Raw genomic sequence first — 18,702 nt, forward strand, 5'->3', positions numbered from 1 at the left:
CTACATCTATTTGTGTTCACCAAGAATACATAAAATATACAGAAAACTATGATATAAAGGAAAGGAAAGGTGTTTACCCAGGGTAACTGGACTAAGCTCAAGAACTTGTTTACAGCCAGGCCAAATCACTCAAATTATGCTATGCAGTTTAGTCTACGCTATACACATAATTATACATGTTTAATATCTACTGGCAAATGTCACTACTTACTTGCACAATCTATTTCGATTTTGACCGTGCACCATATATAGGCCTATACAGATTTATTTTGACATTTCGGTCACAACACAGTGCAGTTATACAGAGACTGTGTGAATACCGCTCCCTCCTGCTGTTCCAATTCTCCGGCTGAGCTCCTTGTCTCCATCCCTCCATCCTCCATCCTCCCCTCACTCACATGAATAAGACCCCGAGATACCCCGGGGCAAAGTCTCATTCCCTACCCGGAGTGCAACAAGCATTGACATGGTCTCATGCCACCAAATCTCAGTATATTGTGTGTGTGTGTGTGTGTGTGTGTGTGTGTGTGTGTGTGTGTGTGTGTGTGTGTGTGTGTGTGTGTGTGCGCGCGCCAAGCATCTTTACTACTTAGCATGGATCCACTCCTCTGTGGACACCTCATTTCCCCGTGACTCTTTCGTGCGTCTTAATCCATTCTGACCTGAGATCAGATTCTATAAAAACGTCTTCTACATCCTGACAGTATTCTGAAAAACGCTATGTTTCTATGTCAGTCAGTCGTTCTTCGATTTTTCAAAAAATAGCAGACCTACAAGCTCGTAGCGTGCCACTCGGTGGCGCGCTATGAGCTTGTAGGTCTGCTATTTTTCAATAGCTAAAGCATAACATGATGCTAACACCAAAAGGCGTTCCCACCCAAAGTGGGTTAAATGGGCTGTTTACCACAGCGTGTGAGCCGTTCTGAAGATTCATCCACAGTACACGCATGAATATTTATGGCTCTCCTGCTGCCTGTCGTGGCCTGCTTTGAGGCAGCGGCGGTGTCTAACCTTCCATCATGTGCGTCACGTGCCTCACACGGAGATTTTAATGGCCGGTGTTTAGCGGGCTAGACGCCAGACCCCATATGGTCTGTTGTTTTTCTCCCCCTGCATGCAGCTCACTTCCTGGGTACGGTACGGTACCGTACGTCCAGTCATACTGGTCCATTTTTGGTCCATTAGAGGTTGGATGTACGTAATGTACAAATGTATTGATCTCTCTGTCATATTGTTGACGACGATGTATTGATCTCTTCTGTCATATTGTTGATGATGATGATCGAAATGAACTAAACTATTAAACTGTTCATATTCAGAGTTGAATATAAACACTCTGGATCGTACTCACAGAGTGTCAATCACGGTCTTAAAACCCTTTTGGTGTTAGCATTATGTTATGCTTTAGCTATTGAAAAATAGCAGATCTACAAGCTCATAGCGCGCCACGAGCTTGTAGGTCTGCTATTTTTGAAAAATCGAAGAACGACTGACATAGTAAAAAATAGCTTTTTCAGAAAAGAAGACATTTTTAGAATCTGATCTCAGGTCAACTATATGTTGGATAGGACGGGGAGCCATGGGAGTGGGGTTGAAAAAGTAGTCCTAATTATGTCTTACATTATGGTCATTATTATGACCCAAAGAATAAGGTGGCAGATACAGGCGGTCTAAATGACTTCTCTCAGGCGGTTGGCTGGAGGTTCAGTTCAGTCCCACGGCTGGAGGTTCAGTCCCACGGCTGGAGGTTCAGTTCAGTCCCCTGGGAGAGACTCTTAGTAGAGTGGCTGCTCCTTGACTCGGAGCCAGCTTACAGTAGGTGGTTTGGGCATGCCTCCCGAGTGTCTCCTTAGGGAGGTCCCATTGGGGAGGAGACCCCATGGGAGGTCCCGCTGGGGAGGATAGATAGATAGATAGGCTTTATTTGTCATTCTTACAACTGTAACAGCAGAAAAAAGACCCCATGGGAGACCAAGAAGAACCAGATGGGGAGATTACGTACATCTCCACACACAACATCCGGAGTGTTGCGGGCGCATTTAGCTTTACAGTGCTTTAAATCTCTCCGTCTTGCATTTTGTGTTCCAACTAAGCGGGCAGCGGTGGACGAACGGTTTGCGGAGCGGTCTTGATATCGGAAGGTCGCTAGTTCCTATCCCCGGACCGGCACGTTAAAATTACCACCGCTGAAGTGCCCTTGAGCAAGGCATTGAACCTCTACCATGAAATGTTCTATGAGCAGGGCCTGGCTGTAAACAAGTTCTTGAGCTTAGTCCAGTTACCCTGGGTAAACATGGTACCTTTCCTTTTTCCTTACTAAGGGCCCTGGAATGACTGGACAATTGTGGGTGTGCTTTGGTCTTCCATGTTGTGTATTCTGTATGTCTGTGTCGATGCTGCTGTTTTGATTTGAAGTGGATGCAGCCAAACAAAATGTCATCATATTTTAAATTCAGTGACCCAAAAACAAAACATAACCTTGTCTATCTTAGAGTGGCTAGTTTATCTATTCATATTTATTCATGCATTATGAGACAGCGGCTCTCTTGTGTAAACATTTTTTCCTTCTTTTTGTCTAATTGTTGTCTAAAAAACATTACACCCTGCAGGGGAACTGAGTGGTGCAACTCCCCTCCCCCCTCTCTCTCTTTCTCTCTCTCTCTCTCTCTCTCTCTCTCTCTCTCTCTCTCTCTCTCATTAGCAGGCAAACAGCGCCCCTACTGGTACTCACTCGTGCTCATCAATACATACATAGGTGAACACGTGAACACATACATAGGTGAACACGGACATTGCTGTTCTTTGGAGTGTTTGCACCACTCAAAAAAAACACCTTTGCTGTCTGGATTCATATTGCTATGCGTTTTTTTTTTTAAACGATGGTTGTCATTTCTTTGTGTTGCAGGAGAAGATGACAGCCTGGCCTTTAAGGTCAAGGTAAGCGTGGGCGACATCTTCAGGAAAGAGTTCAAGGTCCACGACCCCGCGGCCAAATGGATAAACGGTGAGTTTACAACCCTTTGATGAGTTTACAACCCTTTGATGAGTTTTCTGCTCGTTTCGCCGCGGTTCCATCCATGTTGGTCTACCATTGTTAATCATCACAGCCAGAGGCTCGGCCATTGTCGACACTTTTTTTCTCTCCCAGAATAGCTGCTGTTGTTGTAAAAGGAAACCATTTGTCAAACAACGAACGTACAGCAATTAGAGACAGAGTGGCTGCAAGCACTGAACACAAGCGTTTCCTTTTTTTTCCCCTCCTTCTCTCCCCCTGTGTCTCGTCAACATCAACATTTGTTGCGCTTTAGCGTGTAATTGTTTGACCTTGCTGGCAGATACTTTCTCCCACAGAATGCTTTGTTTGTGCTTCAAAAAGCCTGTATAGCTGTATATCAGTTGTGCAGCTTATTGCTGTTGTTATTATTCGCTCGGAGCCATACTATAGCTGCCTGACACTGTTGAGGGTGCGTTCGGGGAAATGCGCAACGTGGAATGTGGTTAGTTTGTTGAGTGTTTTGGTGGGTGGTGACGTCACAGTGCGTTCAGTGCAGTGTTGTTTTTGGCAGAAAAAATTCTATTTTAGTTTAGTCATAGTCTTTGGAACTGAAACTTCATTTAGTTTTAGTCACATTTTAGTCACCTGGAAATCTCTTAGTGTTAGTCTATAGTTTTAGTCGACTAGATGTCATAAGATTTTAGTCGACTAAATCTACAGGTCATTTAGTCGACTAAAATGTGTTTTCTCGTAGTATAACTTTCATTTATCGGGTATACTGTAACTCCAGACGGATATTCTTGGTGTTTGGGTTCGGCCACCGGTCACCATATGTGTGCAGGCTGATAAGCGTTGTCTCCGGAGACCGTGTGTGTTCCTGTTGCTTGCATGTACATTACTGTACGTGACCCACATGCTTGCATGTACTGTACGTGACCCACAAAACCCCTAAACAAATCCTGGATACGGTCTAGTGCACATCTGGAAGCAGGCATCTGGTCCTGAAGCCATTGAGACTTGAGACCAGTTTCTGTATGTCTTCGAAATTATGACAGTTTTCTGAAAAACCTGTTTCTATATGTCTATAAGGACCCTGAAAATTATATGTATTTGGCCACCGACCACCATCATCATATGATGTTCCATGTCCGTCTGTCGTCCCCCCCGTCCCCCCCCCAGAAGCAAAGATTTGAGTGCCGCGGTATGGGCTTTTGTAGACCTGTCATGTTTCAACAGCTAAAGTTTCAAAGAATGGTTAAAGTGATTAAAAGCTAAGGCGACACAGATGCATTCCAGGTCTCAAGGGGTTGAGATGAACCCCCCCCCCCCCCCCCCCCCCCCCCCCCTCCCAAACCCATTCTCACTGGTCCTGTGTGTGAAACGGAGCTGTGAATCCAGAGGCTGACGCGTTGCTGTCCTCAGCAGAACGCTCCTGTACGTTATGTCTCAGTGATGAGCTCATTAGTGCTCTTTATTAATAGCAGCTCTATTCCATTACGTACGGCATCGGCAGCCGTGAAATGAGACTTGTCATTGAGAAGCAGACATTATGCATACGGTAGCTCACTGGCACGCTCACACACACACACACACACACACACACACACACACACACACACACAGCTCACTGGCACACACACATACGGTAGCTCACTGGCACACACACACACACACACACAGCTCACTGGCACACACACATACGGTAGCTCACTGGCACACACACACACACACACACACAGCTCACTGGCACACACACATACGGTAGCTCACTGGCACTCACACACACCTCACTGGCACACACACATACTGTAGCTCACTGGCACACACACATACGGTAGCTCACTGGCACACACACACACACACACACACAGCTCACTGGCACACACACATACGGTAGCTCACTGGCACACACACACACACACACACACACACAGCTCACTGGCACACACACATACGGTAGCTCACTGGCACACACACACACACACACACACAGCTCACTGGCACACACACATACGGTAGCTCACTGGCACACACACACACACACACACACACAGCTCACTGGCACACACACATACGGTAGCTCACTGGCACACACACACACACAGCTCACTGGCACACACACATCATACTGTAGCTCACTGGCACACACACACACACACACACAGCTCACTGGCACACACACACATACGGTAGCTCACTGGCACACACACACACACACACACACAGAATGGGGGGAAAAGCTCTACCAAGTTTTTACCGCATTTTGCGTGAAAGGGTTTGACGTCACCGGCTTTGATCTTGAGGTATTTTATTATTAGATGCAGCTGACAGGTAGAGAGAGAGACTGATAGAGAGAGACAGAGAGACAGGGACACAGGGACAGAGAGACAGAGAGACAGACACAGGGACAGAGAGAGACAGACACAGACACAGAGAGACACAGAGAGAGACACAGAGAGATTCAGAGATCCAATTAGTTAACATGTGATATATTCTTTTTTTACCTGGCTTCTGTGATATGACAGATTGCGAACGCCATGATCTCGACCATGCAGAAGGATCTGCAATTACAGGCTCTCAGATGGAAGTTTTATACTTTAAGATGTAATTTAGTACGGATTCATGTTTTCCCTATCATAGGGATATTAATAGTCATTAATCTGTCCCCTGTGGGCACGCTAAAAATATACCCTCTAGAATCCTTAATGACGCACGTAGCCTGGAGGCTATTTTAATAGAAATTTTCTCTTTATTACGGTCTACTATTTCAGCCAATTACACATATATCGAATTCAATCAAGCATATTTCTTGTTATTTAGCTTGTCGTAAAATTAGGCTACCTCGGGCACGGGGGGCAACGTTGGTGAGAGAGAGGATTATTTATTTTTAAATTAAATATTCAAAACGAAAATGCCAGTTAAATGAATTCCCCTTACATATGTATGTACAATTTACAATTTAGGCATTTAGCAGACGCTCTTAATCCAGAGCGATTTACATTAAGCAAGAACAAAAAAAAACATGGGGAATACATCACATAAAAAAGCATCTATCATGAAACATGCGTAAGCTAAGAATGTAACAGTGGAATATCTATATAATGAAACTTTACATATAAACTATACATATATATACTATACTATGCTATACATTATGTACTATGACATGCTATGACTACATACAATGCAATTATAGTGCTGTCTACATAACATGCACATATTCAGAGTCTGGGAGATGGGTGGAGTCTAAATGGTCATTATATCCTGATGTGAAATAAGATATCTCTAAAGAAGGGAGAAAAAAATATAAATAATGATGTTGATATCATCTCACACTGACGATGAAGGAAATAAAAACATACACAGCTTAACGCCAGGGGCTAATACTACTAATCACCGCAGTCTTACGGTGCATCACATGAGATCTCCTGTCGGACGGTCGACATTAAAGATGATTGAGTTGGATACTGTTTCTCATCCTAACGTATATCCTCGTACTTCTAGTTTATTGAAATAATGGCATGCACATTATTTTGTCCAGTCACTCACCAGCGCATATAGCAAACTGTATACTGCAGGCCTGGTTGACTATATTCAGAAGACAAGTGATCGATTATTTACTGTATATTTATTTAAGTCCCGTCTTTTAACCCATTTTGGGCCGGAACCCCTTTTGGTGTTTTAACTAAGGATTATGTTATACTTTAGCTATTGAAAAATAGCAGATCTACAAGCTCGTAGCGCGCCACCGAGTGGCGCGCTACGAGCTTGTAGGTCTGCTATTTTTGAAAAACTTAAGAACCACTGACATAGAAACATGGCTTTTTCAGAAAACTGTCAGGATGTAGAAGATATAGAATCTGATCTCAGCTCGCCATCGCAGAGTGGAGTTGGGTGGGGCTTAGCTTAGCGGAGGGCTAATTAGTGACGACAGACAGATGGAAGCGTTGTGGTAATTTTACCACCAGATCCAAACGATCCAGAGAGTGTTGCATTCAGAGAGTGTTCATTCCCACAGTGCAGTGATGAGGCAAGCCCAGTGGGGGGCGCTGAGGAGCCACTCACCCTTTTAATGGCCACTTACTGTAGGCCTCTCTTATCTCCATGCCTTTGATGGAGGTTTATGACTGACGAGATTTAGTTAAATGCCAAGCCAAGTGGCGTGTTGCGTGTGCGTGTGCGTGTGTGCGTGCGTGCGTGCGTGCGTGCGTGCGTGCGTGCGTGCGTGCGTGCGTGCGTGCGTGCGTGCGTGCGTGCGTGCGTGCGTGCGTGCGTGCGTGCGTGCGTGCGTGCGTGCGTGTGTGTGTGTGTGTGTGTGTGTGCGTGCGTGCGTGCGTGCGTGAAGGATCGGATTATACCAACACATGAACGTGCCTGCCGCAAAGCTAAAGTACCTCTAACTCTAAACTCCTATGATCTTCGCAAGCGAAGAATCAGCCATTGTGTGTGTGTGCGTGCATGTGTGTATGTGTACAGAGTGTGTGTGTGTGTGTGTGTGCCTTTGACACACAGCTGACGACATCCTGAATGTGTGTTCGGTAAAGAATAGAAGAGGCTCTCTCTCCACTGTGAGGCTGATGCAGAACTTATGCAACATGGCTGCAGGTTTTTTGGTTTTTGTGTGTTCAGCTTAGCCTGTGTTCTCTCCTCACAGTATGGGCCATAGCTCTGACTATAATGAGTGGCAGCTTAGCCTGTGTTCTCTCCTCACAGTTGGGGCCACAGCTCTGCTTATAATGAGAACACAGTGTGAGTCAGAGAACCTCTCTCTCTGCCAGCCAGAAGAAAGGGTGACGCATAGAGGAAGGTGACGATTGCCTCGCTGTCGCTGACAGTAATTAACATCGGTAGGATACCCGTCCCACCCGCCAAGCGTACACGCACACACACAATGACGCACGCACGGACGCGCGCACACGCACACACACACACACACACACACACACACACACAGGGCAACATGACATTGCCCAAAAAAAACAAAAATGTCCACATAGGAACAGAGCATTCTAACATAAACATGGCCACAGAGAATAATGATCTTGCATTATACTGTAAGAATTTCACAGTGTTTCCTTTTTTACACACAGTGACATGGACTAAAATTGGCAAACATTGTGTTGTTTGCCACAGTATAAGCATATAAGTTATACTTACAACTTTACAGACACTTGAAAACTTGGAAGAGGAGGTGAGCACTACTATGGATAAGTAAGCGGGAACCCCTTTTGGTGTTATAGCATCATGTTATGCTTTATAGCTATTGAAAAATAGTAGACCTACAAGCTCGTAGCGCGCCACTGAGTGGCGCGCTACGAGCTTGTAGATCTGCTATTTTAGTCAACTGACATAGAAACATAGCTTTTTCAGAAAAACTGTCAGGATGTGGAAGACATTTTTTTGAATCTGATCTCAGGTCAGAATGGGATAAGTATAAAGAAGTTACTTACAACTTTACAGACAACACTTGGAAGTGGACTATACAGTGGGTCAGTGCCCGGGGGAGGTGAGCAGTGAGCACTAATCTGCGGTGAACTGATGCTCAGATTAGCTGCAGGGGTTTTTCAGACAGGCAGGGCTGTGTCTCCTCCTAGTTCAGGGGTATAGAGGCAACCTTTATTATCAGAAGAGACATTTTTGGCCCAAAAAACTTTAATTATTTGATTTTTTTTCTGGTCTTTCAATATTACATTTTATTGTTTGCTGTTTATTTCTCAAAGCATATCAAGTATACTGTATACCAGTAAGCCAGCATAGCATTGGTGGTGAAAACAAACAAAGATGTCTTATCATTAATACATTCTTCTATTCTTCTACTTTCCACTACATTTGATTCATATTTTTATCTGGTGTATAAGGCAAGGCAACATTGTTTTGCATTATAAAAATGAAGGAATAACTTTATGCCTACTACAAATTAAATAATAAATTATCATTAAATGTAAATCTAATTCCTTTTCATACTTCTTTGCCGTAGCAACTGGGAGCCACAGGAGAGGGCCTGTAAGAGCCACAGGTTGTCTATACCCATGTCCTGGTTGAAAGTGCACGGCTGCACTCACCTAAAAACTCTTCCAAACAACCTGAATTGAAAATATATTCTTGCGCTGCTGGAATTTCCAAAAGCATGGCTGGCGCTCTCCTGTTGTGAACAATTAGAACCTTTGCACGCCTACACAGCGCGCTCAGGCGAGTGTGTCAAAATAGTGAATATTGTGTGTCCTATAGTGACAGACACACACAAAGTTAAATGTTTACTTCTCAAAAGGCCTCGAACATGCTCAGAACTTGCTCACTTCTCAATCATTGTGCTGGAGTCTGTCACATATTAAAGTTATGTGTAAGTGGTAAATGGTGCATTTATATAGCGCATTTATCCAAGGTGCTTTACATAGATTGTGCATAACATTCACCCATTCACACACACATTCATACACCTTTACATAGATTGTGCATTACATTCACACACACCCATTCATACACCGATGGCGGCGGAAGCCATGCAAGGTACCAACCAACACATCGGGAGCAATGTGGAGTTCAGTGTCTTGCCCAAGGACACTTCAACATGTAGACAGGAGGAGTAGCCGGGATTCGAACCGCTGACCCATGGATCATTGGACGACCTGCTCTACCTCCTGAGCCACAGTCGTACGAGGAACACAGTGTGTTCCTTGTAGTGGTGTAGCATTTGTTGTAACCACCCAGTTTATAGTTACCCAGTTGTACCCAGATCTCTTTTATACAGTCTTGGTATATGTAGCGTGCACTTTGGTTTCTCTTTTGTACGCTCACACGCGCACACGCACACACACACACACACACACACACACACACACACACACACACACACACACATTGTGGAAGTCTATTGCGGTTGTCCTGCAAATCCACAGTTGTCATAATGCCTCAGTGTCCATGCAGGATTCATGACACATAATCCGGCGTATAGACTTTAACAATCCTTTGAGTTCACTGAGGCGTCTCAACACAGACAGTATTCAGAGCTTAGTGGTGTTCAACACTATACTGAGGAGCGGAGAGCGTTACGCTTCCCAGCCGGAGACGTGCATGAGACATTCAGTTGATCCAGCCAGAGCCATAGTCCTAACATCTTTAATGCAGTTGTGCCATAACTAAAAAACATCGCATGGATGCACCTGGGACGTATCCTCAGTGATGTATCCTGAGGTCAACAGGGTTTCGGGTCTCTCAGCATCATACCCCTCACTCAGGTGACCCAGCCGGGGTGATCAAGCCCCGACTTACGTCCCAGTAGCTACCCTCGATCAGTCCCACCAGGGAAAAACCAGGGGCACAAAATCCGTTGGAACTACTCCAGAACTACTCTGACAGGGCTAGGAGGTACACTTCTGGCACATGGAGGGACTAGGAGGCTCTGTGGGTTGTCTCCTGTCCGGGCCCCTCCTACGTCTCACCAGGTCCACATTGAACCGTTGCATTATGATCGTATATATATGGGGTTTATAGCCGAGGCTAATTTGCGACCCCAGTGCCTGGTTAGGGCTTTCTATTCTATTCTATTCTATTCTATTCAGTAAGATATACTGTATGCTCATGTGGAAAGATCATGGCACGCAGCCATGCATAAACAGTTGGGCTGAGTACAGCAGTATATAATATATATATTGTCTGGCTTATCTGAAGCAGTTCAGGTTAGTTCAGGGTAGCCTCCCATACAGTAATATAGTACAGTATTGTTGCTTCCGCCATGCTAGGTGTAATAGTCAATACTACACTGTTCCTATTCATGATTATAGTTTAACCCTTCCACTGAAAGGACATTTGCTTATCTGTCAGCAGGCCTATAGTACAGTTCACAGTATAGGCAAGCCATTGTTTGCACCAGTGTTTTTGTATTTCTAAACGGATCCATGTCCACTAGTAAGTTGTAACCACCCCTCTAGTTCTTGTTGTTTGTATAAAAGAGACCCATGTCTGACACAGCGGAGGAGGCAGCACGCTGCCGTCTCCCAGACGCTCTCCTGCAGGAGCTCTCGTCTCTTGTTCATATACTTGACATTGATTCATTCCACACTACCCTTTATATTATATTATAATATATATATATTATACCCTTCGTGGACATTCTTTACACTCTGATGTAAATGATCCATAACAACAATGGCAACGCTCGCTTCCACTGTGGTCCGTCAATGAAATGTTTCCCCCGCCGTCTAATTCCATTAGAAGCGCAATCTTTGGCTGTGTTTTTTCTCTGAATTGAGGTGTTTGAAAAGAACGCCGATGTTATGGGGTATGGGGTTTAGCTTTTAGTCAAAGCTAAAGCTTCATAAAATGGTTAAGGTAAGCTACAAGATGGCACAGATGCGTTTTCCTATTCCCTTTTTTTCTCCAGCCCAGCGGAGTCAAAGGGGCAGCAGAGATTTGTGAGCGTATAATATTAGCCACTGGTGAAAATGCACTTATAGCCGCGAGACAACCTGATGTAATTCTAGCAGCGAGCAGCTTGTACGGCGTTTATCAGGACAGCCGTCATCTTGCAGCCTTCAGCGACAGCCGACCCGGAACGGACACGAGGAGGAATCCCATTTTGTCCAGAGCTTAACACCGTGGCCGCGGATCACCTCCCGGTTAAACATATACAGTATACCGCGCGCTCACAGCATGCTAGCTACATGCTGCATCATTCCTTCCTTCCCTACCTTCCTTCCTTCCTCCCTCCCTTCCTTTTTAATTTGAGTATGAGCATGGAAAATATTCACGCCGTAAAGATTATCAGCCTTCATTTATTCCCAGTGGTGTAAAGTAACTAAGGACATTTACTTTACTCTCAGTACTTAACCCATTTTGGCAATTCTAAAAACGCCTTTTAAATACGGACCTAGGTTTTCTGGAAAAACTTCAAATATTTATATAGCAGCATAATTTTTTTTGTAATTTTTCAATACTGTACATACTGTACAGAACCCCAAGTGGGGTTCCCGTCGAGAAGGGTAGGGTTACAAAAAGGGTTAAAGTACCATTTTGAAGTATTTTTTATTTGTACGTATATGTCAAAATTTCTGTACTTTTACTCCACTACATTTCAGAGACAAATATTGTACTTTTACTCCACTACAATAATTTGAAAACTTTAGTTACTATGTTACTTTGTAGATTTGGATTCTTATTACAAAACATACAGTATAACCACTTAAGCCCTATATACATTTTTGTCCTTTTGAAAGTAGCAGATCTACAAGCTCACAATACGTCGCGTGGTGACGCATTGTGAGCTTGTAGTTTTGCTATTTTCAATAGTTTGGACATTTTTAAATGGGACGTTTTTTTTCCTCCAAAGACTGAAAACGGACTGTTCTTTACACTGAGTCAAATGAACACTGAGGATTATTGCTTTGTACAGTAGGTCAGAGATCAGAGATCAACCACTTGATGATAATAACTTCCACCGTCTTCAGAGACACGTTGGGGATTTCTTTAACCACGTATAGCATATATTGGACTTTGTATATTAGATTTATCTAGAATGTGCCCTTCCGTTATCGACCTGTTCGCTGTTACGCATTCATTTGGTCTTTAATCTCTCTTCCCTGTTCTACCTCTTCCTGTAACTGCAATATTGAGAGCGAAATAGAGATGAATTAGAATTCACACACTCTTTTTACATCTGAATGCATGCGCAGTGGGTGGAAAAATGCTGTTAATACTGCAATGTAGATTTGGACAGGAAGCATGAACATCTACAGAAATTCTACAGGTGCTGGTCAAAAACATACGTACAGTGAAAAGGAAGGGATATTAGCACACTGATTCACTGCTCCCAGGATTTTTTTTCTTTTTCTTGAACAACGATTCGACCCTGGTGGGTCTTCGTCACCTGACGAAGACGTCGAAACAAAATAAAATAAAGAAATAATAATATAATAAATAATAATAAATATTTTTCCTGCAGGGAGCAGTGAACCAGTGTGCGGACATCCCTTCCTTTTTTACAATACTGCAATGTAGACATACTCCATTACTAAGTATTCAAATGTATACAAAATAAATTACAAAATATTTTGATCCGAGATTTAGTGGAGTAGAATTAAAAGTATTGGAATGATAGGAAATACTCAAGCAAAGTTAAAATGCACCACTGTAAATGTTTATCCAGATTCTGACTCGCAGCCTACTTTATGTACAGTACATCAGGCAGACGAAGGAACAGGCATTTCTAAGGAAACACACTCAATAGTATCATGTACACACGTTTAGCCCATTCTGGGCGGGAACCCCTTTTGGTGTTATGCTATTGAAAAATAGCTGATCTACAAGCTCGTAGCGCGCCACCGAGTGGCGCGCTACGAGCTTGTAGGTCTGCTATTTTTGAAAAATCGAAGAACGACTGACATAGAAACATGGCTTTTTCAGAAAACTGTCAGGACGTAGAAGACATTTTTAGAATCTGATCTCAGGTCAGAATGGGTTAATGTGTGTGTGTGTTCGCCTCAAATATGAGGCTGATAATATAATAACCGCATAGATGGAATCTCTCGAGCTTCAGTTATACTCCCCGAACGACAGTTACAGTCGCTGCTCTCATAACAAAGGAGACGCAATACTATAACAGCAGTTCTATGGAGTTATGGAAACGTGATGATATTCCACTCAGAGGGTGACGTGTGCACCTTTTATTGAGGCAGAATGGAGCATAAAAACATGCATTACGACGACAGCACAGCCCCCGGTGATAAGCCTCCTGGTCTGTTCTGGGCGACAGACCGTCAGAACACAGACGCTTTCCAGAGCACGGATCTCAGAGCATTCTTGACACGTTCGCCTCCAGCATTAATTAATTCCTTTCACGTTATCTGCCATGCAGCATTATTCATTGCTGGTGGTCCCCAGCAAAAATGGTGGTATCCAGGGCTGTCAAGGGGGTAACAAGATGACTCGCCCCGTTTCTGTTTTCCTCCCAGAATTTTCCCCAGTGAGGGGTTGGTGGGAGAGGCTGGACAGCAGACGGCTGGACTTTGAATTTCTCTAACTATAAACTTTCATGACAGCAGAACAGCCTAATAGTACAAATATAATTTATGAAAAGCTACTACAGTGAAGTCTGTTCACAGAAGTTGTTGTAGGCTATGTGGGGATTATCTGACGAGGTACCATTTGAGTGGGCAAAACCTTACATAATACTAAATAATACTAAATTGTTTATAGGGTCAATATAAGTCAAATAATATAGCCTTTCTACAGGAGTATCTTTTTATATTTTTCCAAAAAGAATACAAACGGCCAATAGCATTATTACAAAGTTATCCCCCTCACTGGGGAAAATTCCGGGAGGAAAAACGGGCAAGCACCAGGGCGAGTCATCCGGTATTCGTCAAGGCTGTCAATGCCGGAAAGTATGTTTTTGCCACTCAGTAGGCATTCCCGCATAACTTCCAGGTATGATGATGATGTCACGCACATACAGTACCCTCTATAGAAAGAGGAAATGAGTCCTCGGAATGGTTGTTGACTATATATCCTATAGCGACAGTAATGAGCTTATTGTGACGAGACCCCTGCTGTGAAGTTAATCACTATATTATGCTCCAGAATTATCACATATACTGTACGGTACGGTATTTGTTTTTATTATAGAGAGACAGACGGTAGGCTGACAGGAAATGGGGGAGAGAGATGGGGGGGTGACATGCAGTAAAGGCCGTCGGGATCGGGAGTCGAACCCGCGGCACACTGCCAAGACTCGGACTATACCGGCCAAGGTGCCTGGACCGCTGAGCCACGGCCCAGGCCTGGATGTACGGTGTTTTGAACAGATTTGTGTTCTGAATATTGTATTATATACAAAAGGGTGTTTCGACCAAGTAAGAAACAGGCTCTCTACCCGTGCTCAAACGAGCAAGGCAGCACACCATAATCGGAATGTAAAAATCTCTCTCTCTCTCATTAGCAGGCAACAGTGCAGCACTCTCTCTGTTTCTGGCACAACAACAGCGCCCCTACTGGTACTAATAGTCATACTCGTGCTCACAGTCACATAGGTGGGTGGGTTAACGTCACAGTTAGGCGGACACAGACATTGCTGTTCCTTGGAGTGGTTGCACCACTCAAAGAGTGTCTAGGCGAGCAGTTTGCATGTTTGCAGTTTGTAGCTAAATCTGGCATTGGGACGGGAACCCCTCTTTCTTGGTGTTTCTACCATTCAAGACGGGCCCTTTTGGGGTTCTTGTTGCTATGTACAGTATATAGCAGCATCATTTTTTCGTAATTTATCAATATTTGAAGTTTTTCCCGAAAACCTCAGGTCAAGAATAGGATTGGTTACACAATGAGATAGATTGTTAAGTTCTGTTTGTCTGTGTGTTGAGTTCTGATGTGTTGAGTTCTGATGTGTTGAGTTCTGACGTGTGGGGTTCTGATGTGTTGAGTTCTGATGTGTTGAGTTTGTACTGTACTATTTCCTGGATAAACACAGATGACACCGGCAGAAAAACTGTTATTTTGAGAGAGAAATACCCGGCAATATGAATATGTTGAATATGCTTATATTTTGATGGTATACAATGCATAATATAATGCACGGCTTTACCGTGATTATTGGCACTTCAGTGATGCGTCGCTCCAATAGTCACAGTACCCTCTCGGGTAATAATATTATATTATATTGGGACTCACTGCTTTTTGATTCAGTGCTTTAACCCGTTTAGGATCGGAACGCGTCTGTGTCGCTTTAGTGTTTATTAACCACTTTAACCGTTATGTTAAACTAAAAGAATAGCATAGATTTACAAGCTCACAAGCTTGTAGATTTTTTTTTTAATTGTGAAAATGTGGCACAAATCTTTGAATATACAGTATATTCTTTCACAGTGAACGTTTTTAACTCATATCTTTGCTTCTGGGGGTCCCAAACAACATAGTTTCAGGGGTGGGGGTTCGGCGGACAATTACACATCATTTTCGGGGTCTTTGACATGCAATAGTTTGAGAACCACTGACATAGAAACAGGTTTTTCAGAAAACTAGCATGATTTAGATCGGAAGACTTGTTTTTTTTAAATCGGCCTCAGGTCAGCCAACAGCCAACGTTTCTCCACAGCACGATGAGGTGAGACAAGACAGTAAGACACATGAGGGAGAGAGATGGACAGACGTTCCTCTAAAGTTGATAAGCCACATGAGGGACAGAGATGGACAGACGTTCCTCTAAAGTTGATAAGCCACATGAGTGAGAGAGATGGTCAGCCATATGCGGTTTGGATAAGGGTCTCTTTCCTAAGTTGAAGCCAGCTGCCCGCTGAATGCTCTCCTGGCACGGAGGAGCAGCGGCGTTTGCCTTCTTAGCCATTATTAAGAAAGGGAGGAGAAAAGTAAAGATTGAAAATGCACAGCCGCTGAAGTGAATAAGTCATTTCTTTATTGCACCTCAAATAACGCATCCAGTGGGGAAAGGAGGTGGAAGTAGAGTTAGTAGTCGTAGAGTGATATGACATACTCGGGCAGTGGTGGAAAAAGTTAATTTATTTTACTTAAACTTTTTATTTTTTATCCCACAATTTTGTAACCCATTTTTCACCCCTGTGTCAATCATCTAATGTGATCCTGGGCTCTACACACCCTCCACCAACCTAGTCCCCATATATGGGGGACAAGGGGAGACCAACCTAGTCCCCATATATGGGGGACAAGGGGAGAGCAACGGACTTGAACTCATGCTTCCTTCATGTCTGAGGTCACATTCACACCAGAGAGCTTTGCTGCGATTAAAACGAATCCTGCTGCGCATTTTCAGAAAGTGCACTTCGTTTGGCAGGTGTGAAGGCTCATTCGAATCCTAATGTGTATCAAAGAACCGCATTTTACTCCAAGCAAAAACGGGGGTTTCGCTTCGCTTCCAATCGCACTTGATTACGATTCGGTGCAGGTGTGAATGCAATCCGCAGTAAATAAAGGAAATGAAGCAAACAATGTGGCGGGTGAGTAGCTGAACACAGTTGGAGACGGAGAAGGCATATTTTACGCAGCGCAAAGATGTCCCGTTACCGTGGATAGACGTGGTCGAATGAGGAGACTGAAGCCCTGATCGAAATGAGGACGTGTACATTAATCAATTGCTTAAGAAAACACATAAAAACACTGCAGTGTAGCTTATTATAGCCTACAGAATATTCTGTCTGTCTGTCTGTGCGTGCCGTAAACATGGAGCGCTGTCACTGTGTGGGGACTGGGGAGTTATATCAGTGCGCTCAGCGCTGTGCCTCCATGCCCAAAAGAACAGTGTGTGGCGGCTGCGTGCATAGAAAGAGAGAGAAAGAGAGAGAGGGGGGGGGGGGGTCCCGGGCCAGGCGGCACGACACATGCACGTTATGAGTGTAATTTTATCACCATAGATTTCACTGTGTAGGCTAGTTTATGAATGGAACACATTGATAAAGGTCCCCCTGTTGGGTTTCCAATTGCTGCGAATGACAGTGTGAAGGCAAACCGCAGCAAATTAAATATGCAAGAATCCCAAATTCTCCGCCCATACGCATTGAGTCTACCGAAGTATTATGTGAGAATGTGACCTGAGTGTCCAAGTTGCTCCTTTACACCTGACAGGGGGGAGTTTCCCTGGTTGGACGTAGCGCGTGGAAGGAACACGTTATTCCAACCAGTTCCTTTCCCCTCCATCAGGCGCCCCGGCTGGCCAGGGGGAGGCAGTTTTTCTTTTACTTAAAGAGACACTTCAACCTTTTTGCAAAAACATATTATGTTAATGACGTTTAGAAGATGAACACTTTCCTGGTATACTCCAGGACCTGGCTAAGATATGACTGTATATGCACTTGATTTAGCGGAGAATATCTCGACTGTTCTTGGCTAATGTGACCACGACATCAGAGACTGGGCTCACTGCTAAAATCTAAAATATCTAAAACCACAATTATATTACACACACAAAGACGCCATGCAGGAAAGTGTTCTAAATCTTCTAAACGTCATTAATATTAGACAGAAGGTATCCTTCCTCTCCAAGTTGTACAGCCTGTCAAAGTGTAAGAAGTAGACTTGAAAAGAACATTCCGTCTTCGGTGAAACATTTAATAGTTTATTTGATGAGCCCAATGCTCATCAAATAAACTGTTACATTTTTCACCAAAGACGGAGTGCCTTGGATTCCCTTTTCTTTTCAAGTCTTACACTTTGACAAGCAGTAGAACTTGGAGGAAAGATACCTTTTATGGTTTTACCTGTAATATCACCAAAGACCACCCGTCTAAGAGCCACTAACGTAACGGATCCCTGCAGTGCTTCCATTCCTCTATTCCTTTATTTCTAAACCGTCATTAATATTATTTTGATGGAGGGGAAAAAGGAACTGGTTGGAATAACGTGTTCCTTCCACGCGCTACGTCCAACCAGGGAAACTCCCCCCTGTCAGGTGTAAAGGAGCAACTTGGACACTCGGGCATGAAGGAAGCATGAGTTCAAGTCCGTTGCTCTCCCCTTGTCCCCCATATATGGGGACTAGGTTGGTGGAGGGTGTGTAGAGCCCAGGCAGGATCACATTAGATGATTGACACAGGGGTGAAAAATGGGTTACAAAATCGTGGGATAAAAAAATATATATATAAAAGAAATATATATATTATTTTGCAAAAAGGGTGAAGTTCCCCTTTTAAATGAAAGTATCAAATAAACTGCAATATAGAAATTGCCAGTCTGTGTTTGGGTGAGATGGT

General features: G+C 43.8%; 1 protein-coding gene across 1 annotated transcript in view; it reads left to right on the forward strand.

Moving 5' to 3' along the window:
* dpp6a (dipeptidyl-peptidase 6a) overlaps nucleotides 1-18,702 on the forward strand; it is a gene marked incomplete at its 3' end in the record, with an annotated part of 351,171 nt that overhangs the window by 265,377 nt on the left and 67,092 nt on the right. Inside the window, exon 3 of the mRNA XM_080793953.1 lies at nucleotides 2,906-3,004. Within this exon, the coding sequence (XP_080650079.1) occupies nucleotides 2,906-3,004 (99 nt within the window). The remainder of the gene's footprint in view (nucleotides 1-2,905; nucleotides 3,005-18,702) is intronic.

This window comes from Protomyctophum bolini, assembly GCF_963924005.1.
Source record: "Protomyctophum bolini genome assembly, chromosome: 21".
Lineage (NCBI taxonomy): Eukaryota > Metazoa > Chordata > Actinopteri > Myctophiformes > Myctophidae > Protomyctophum > Protomyctophum bolini.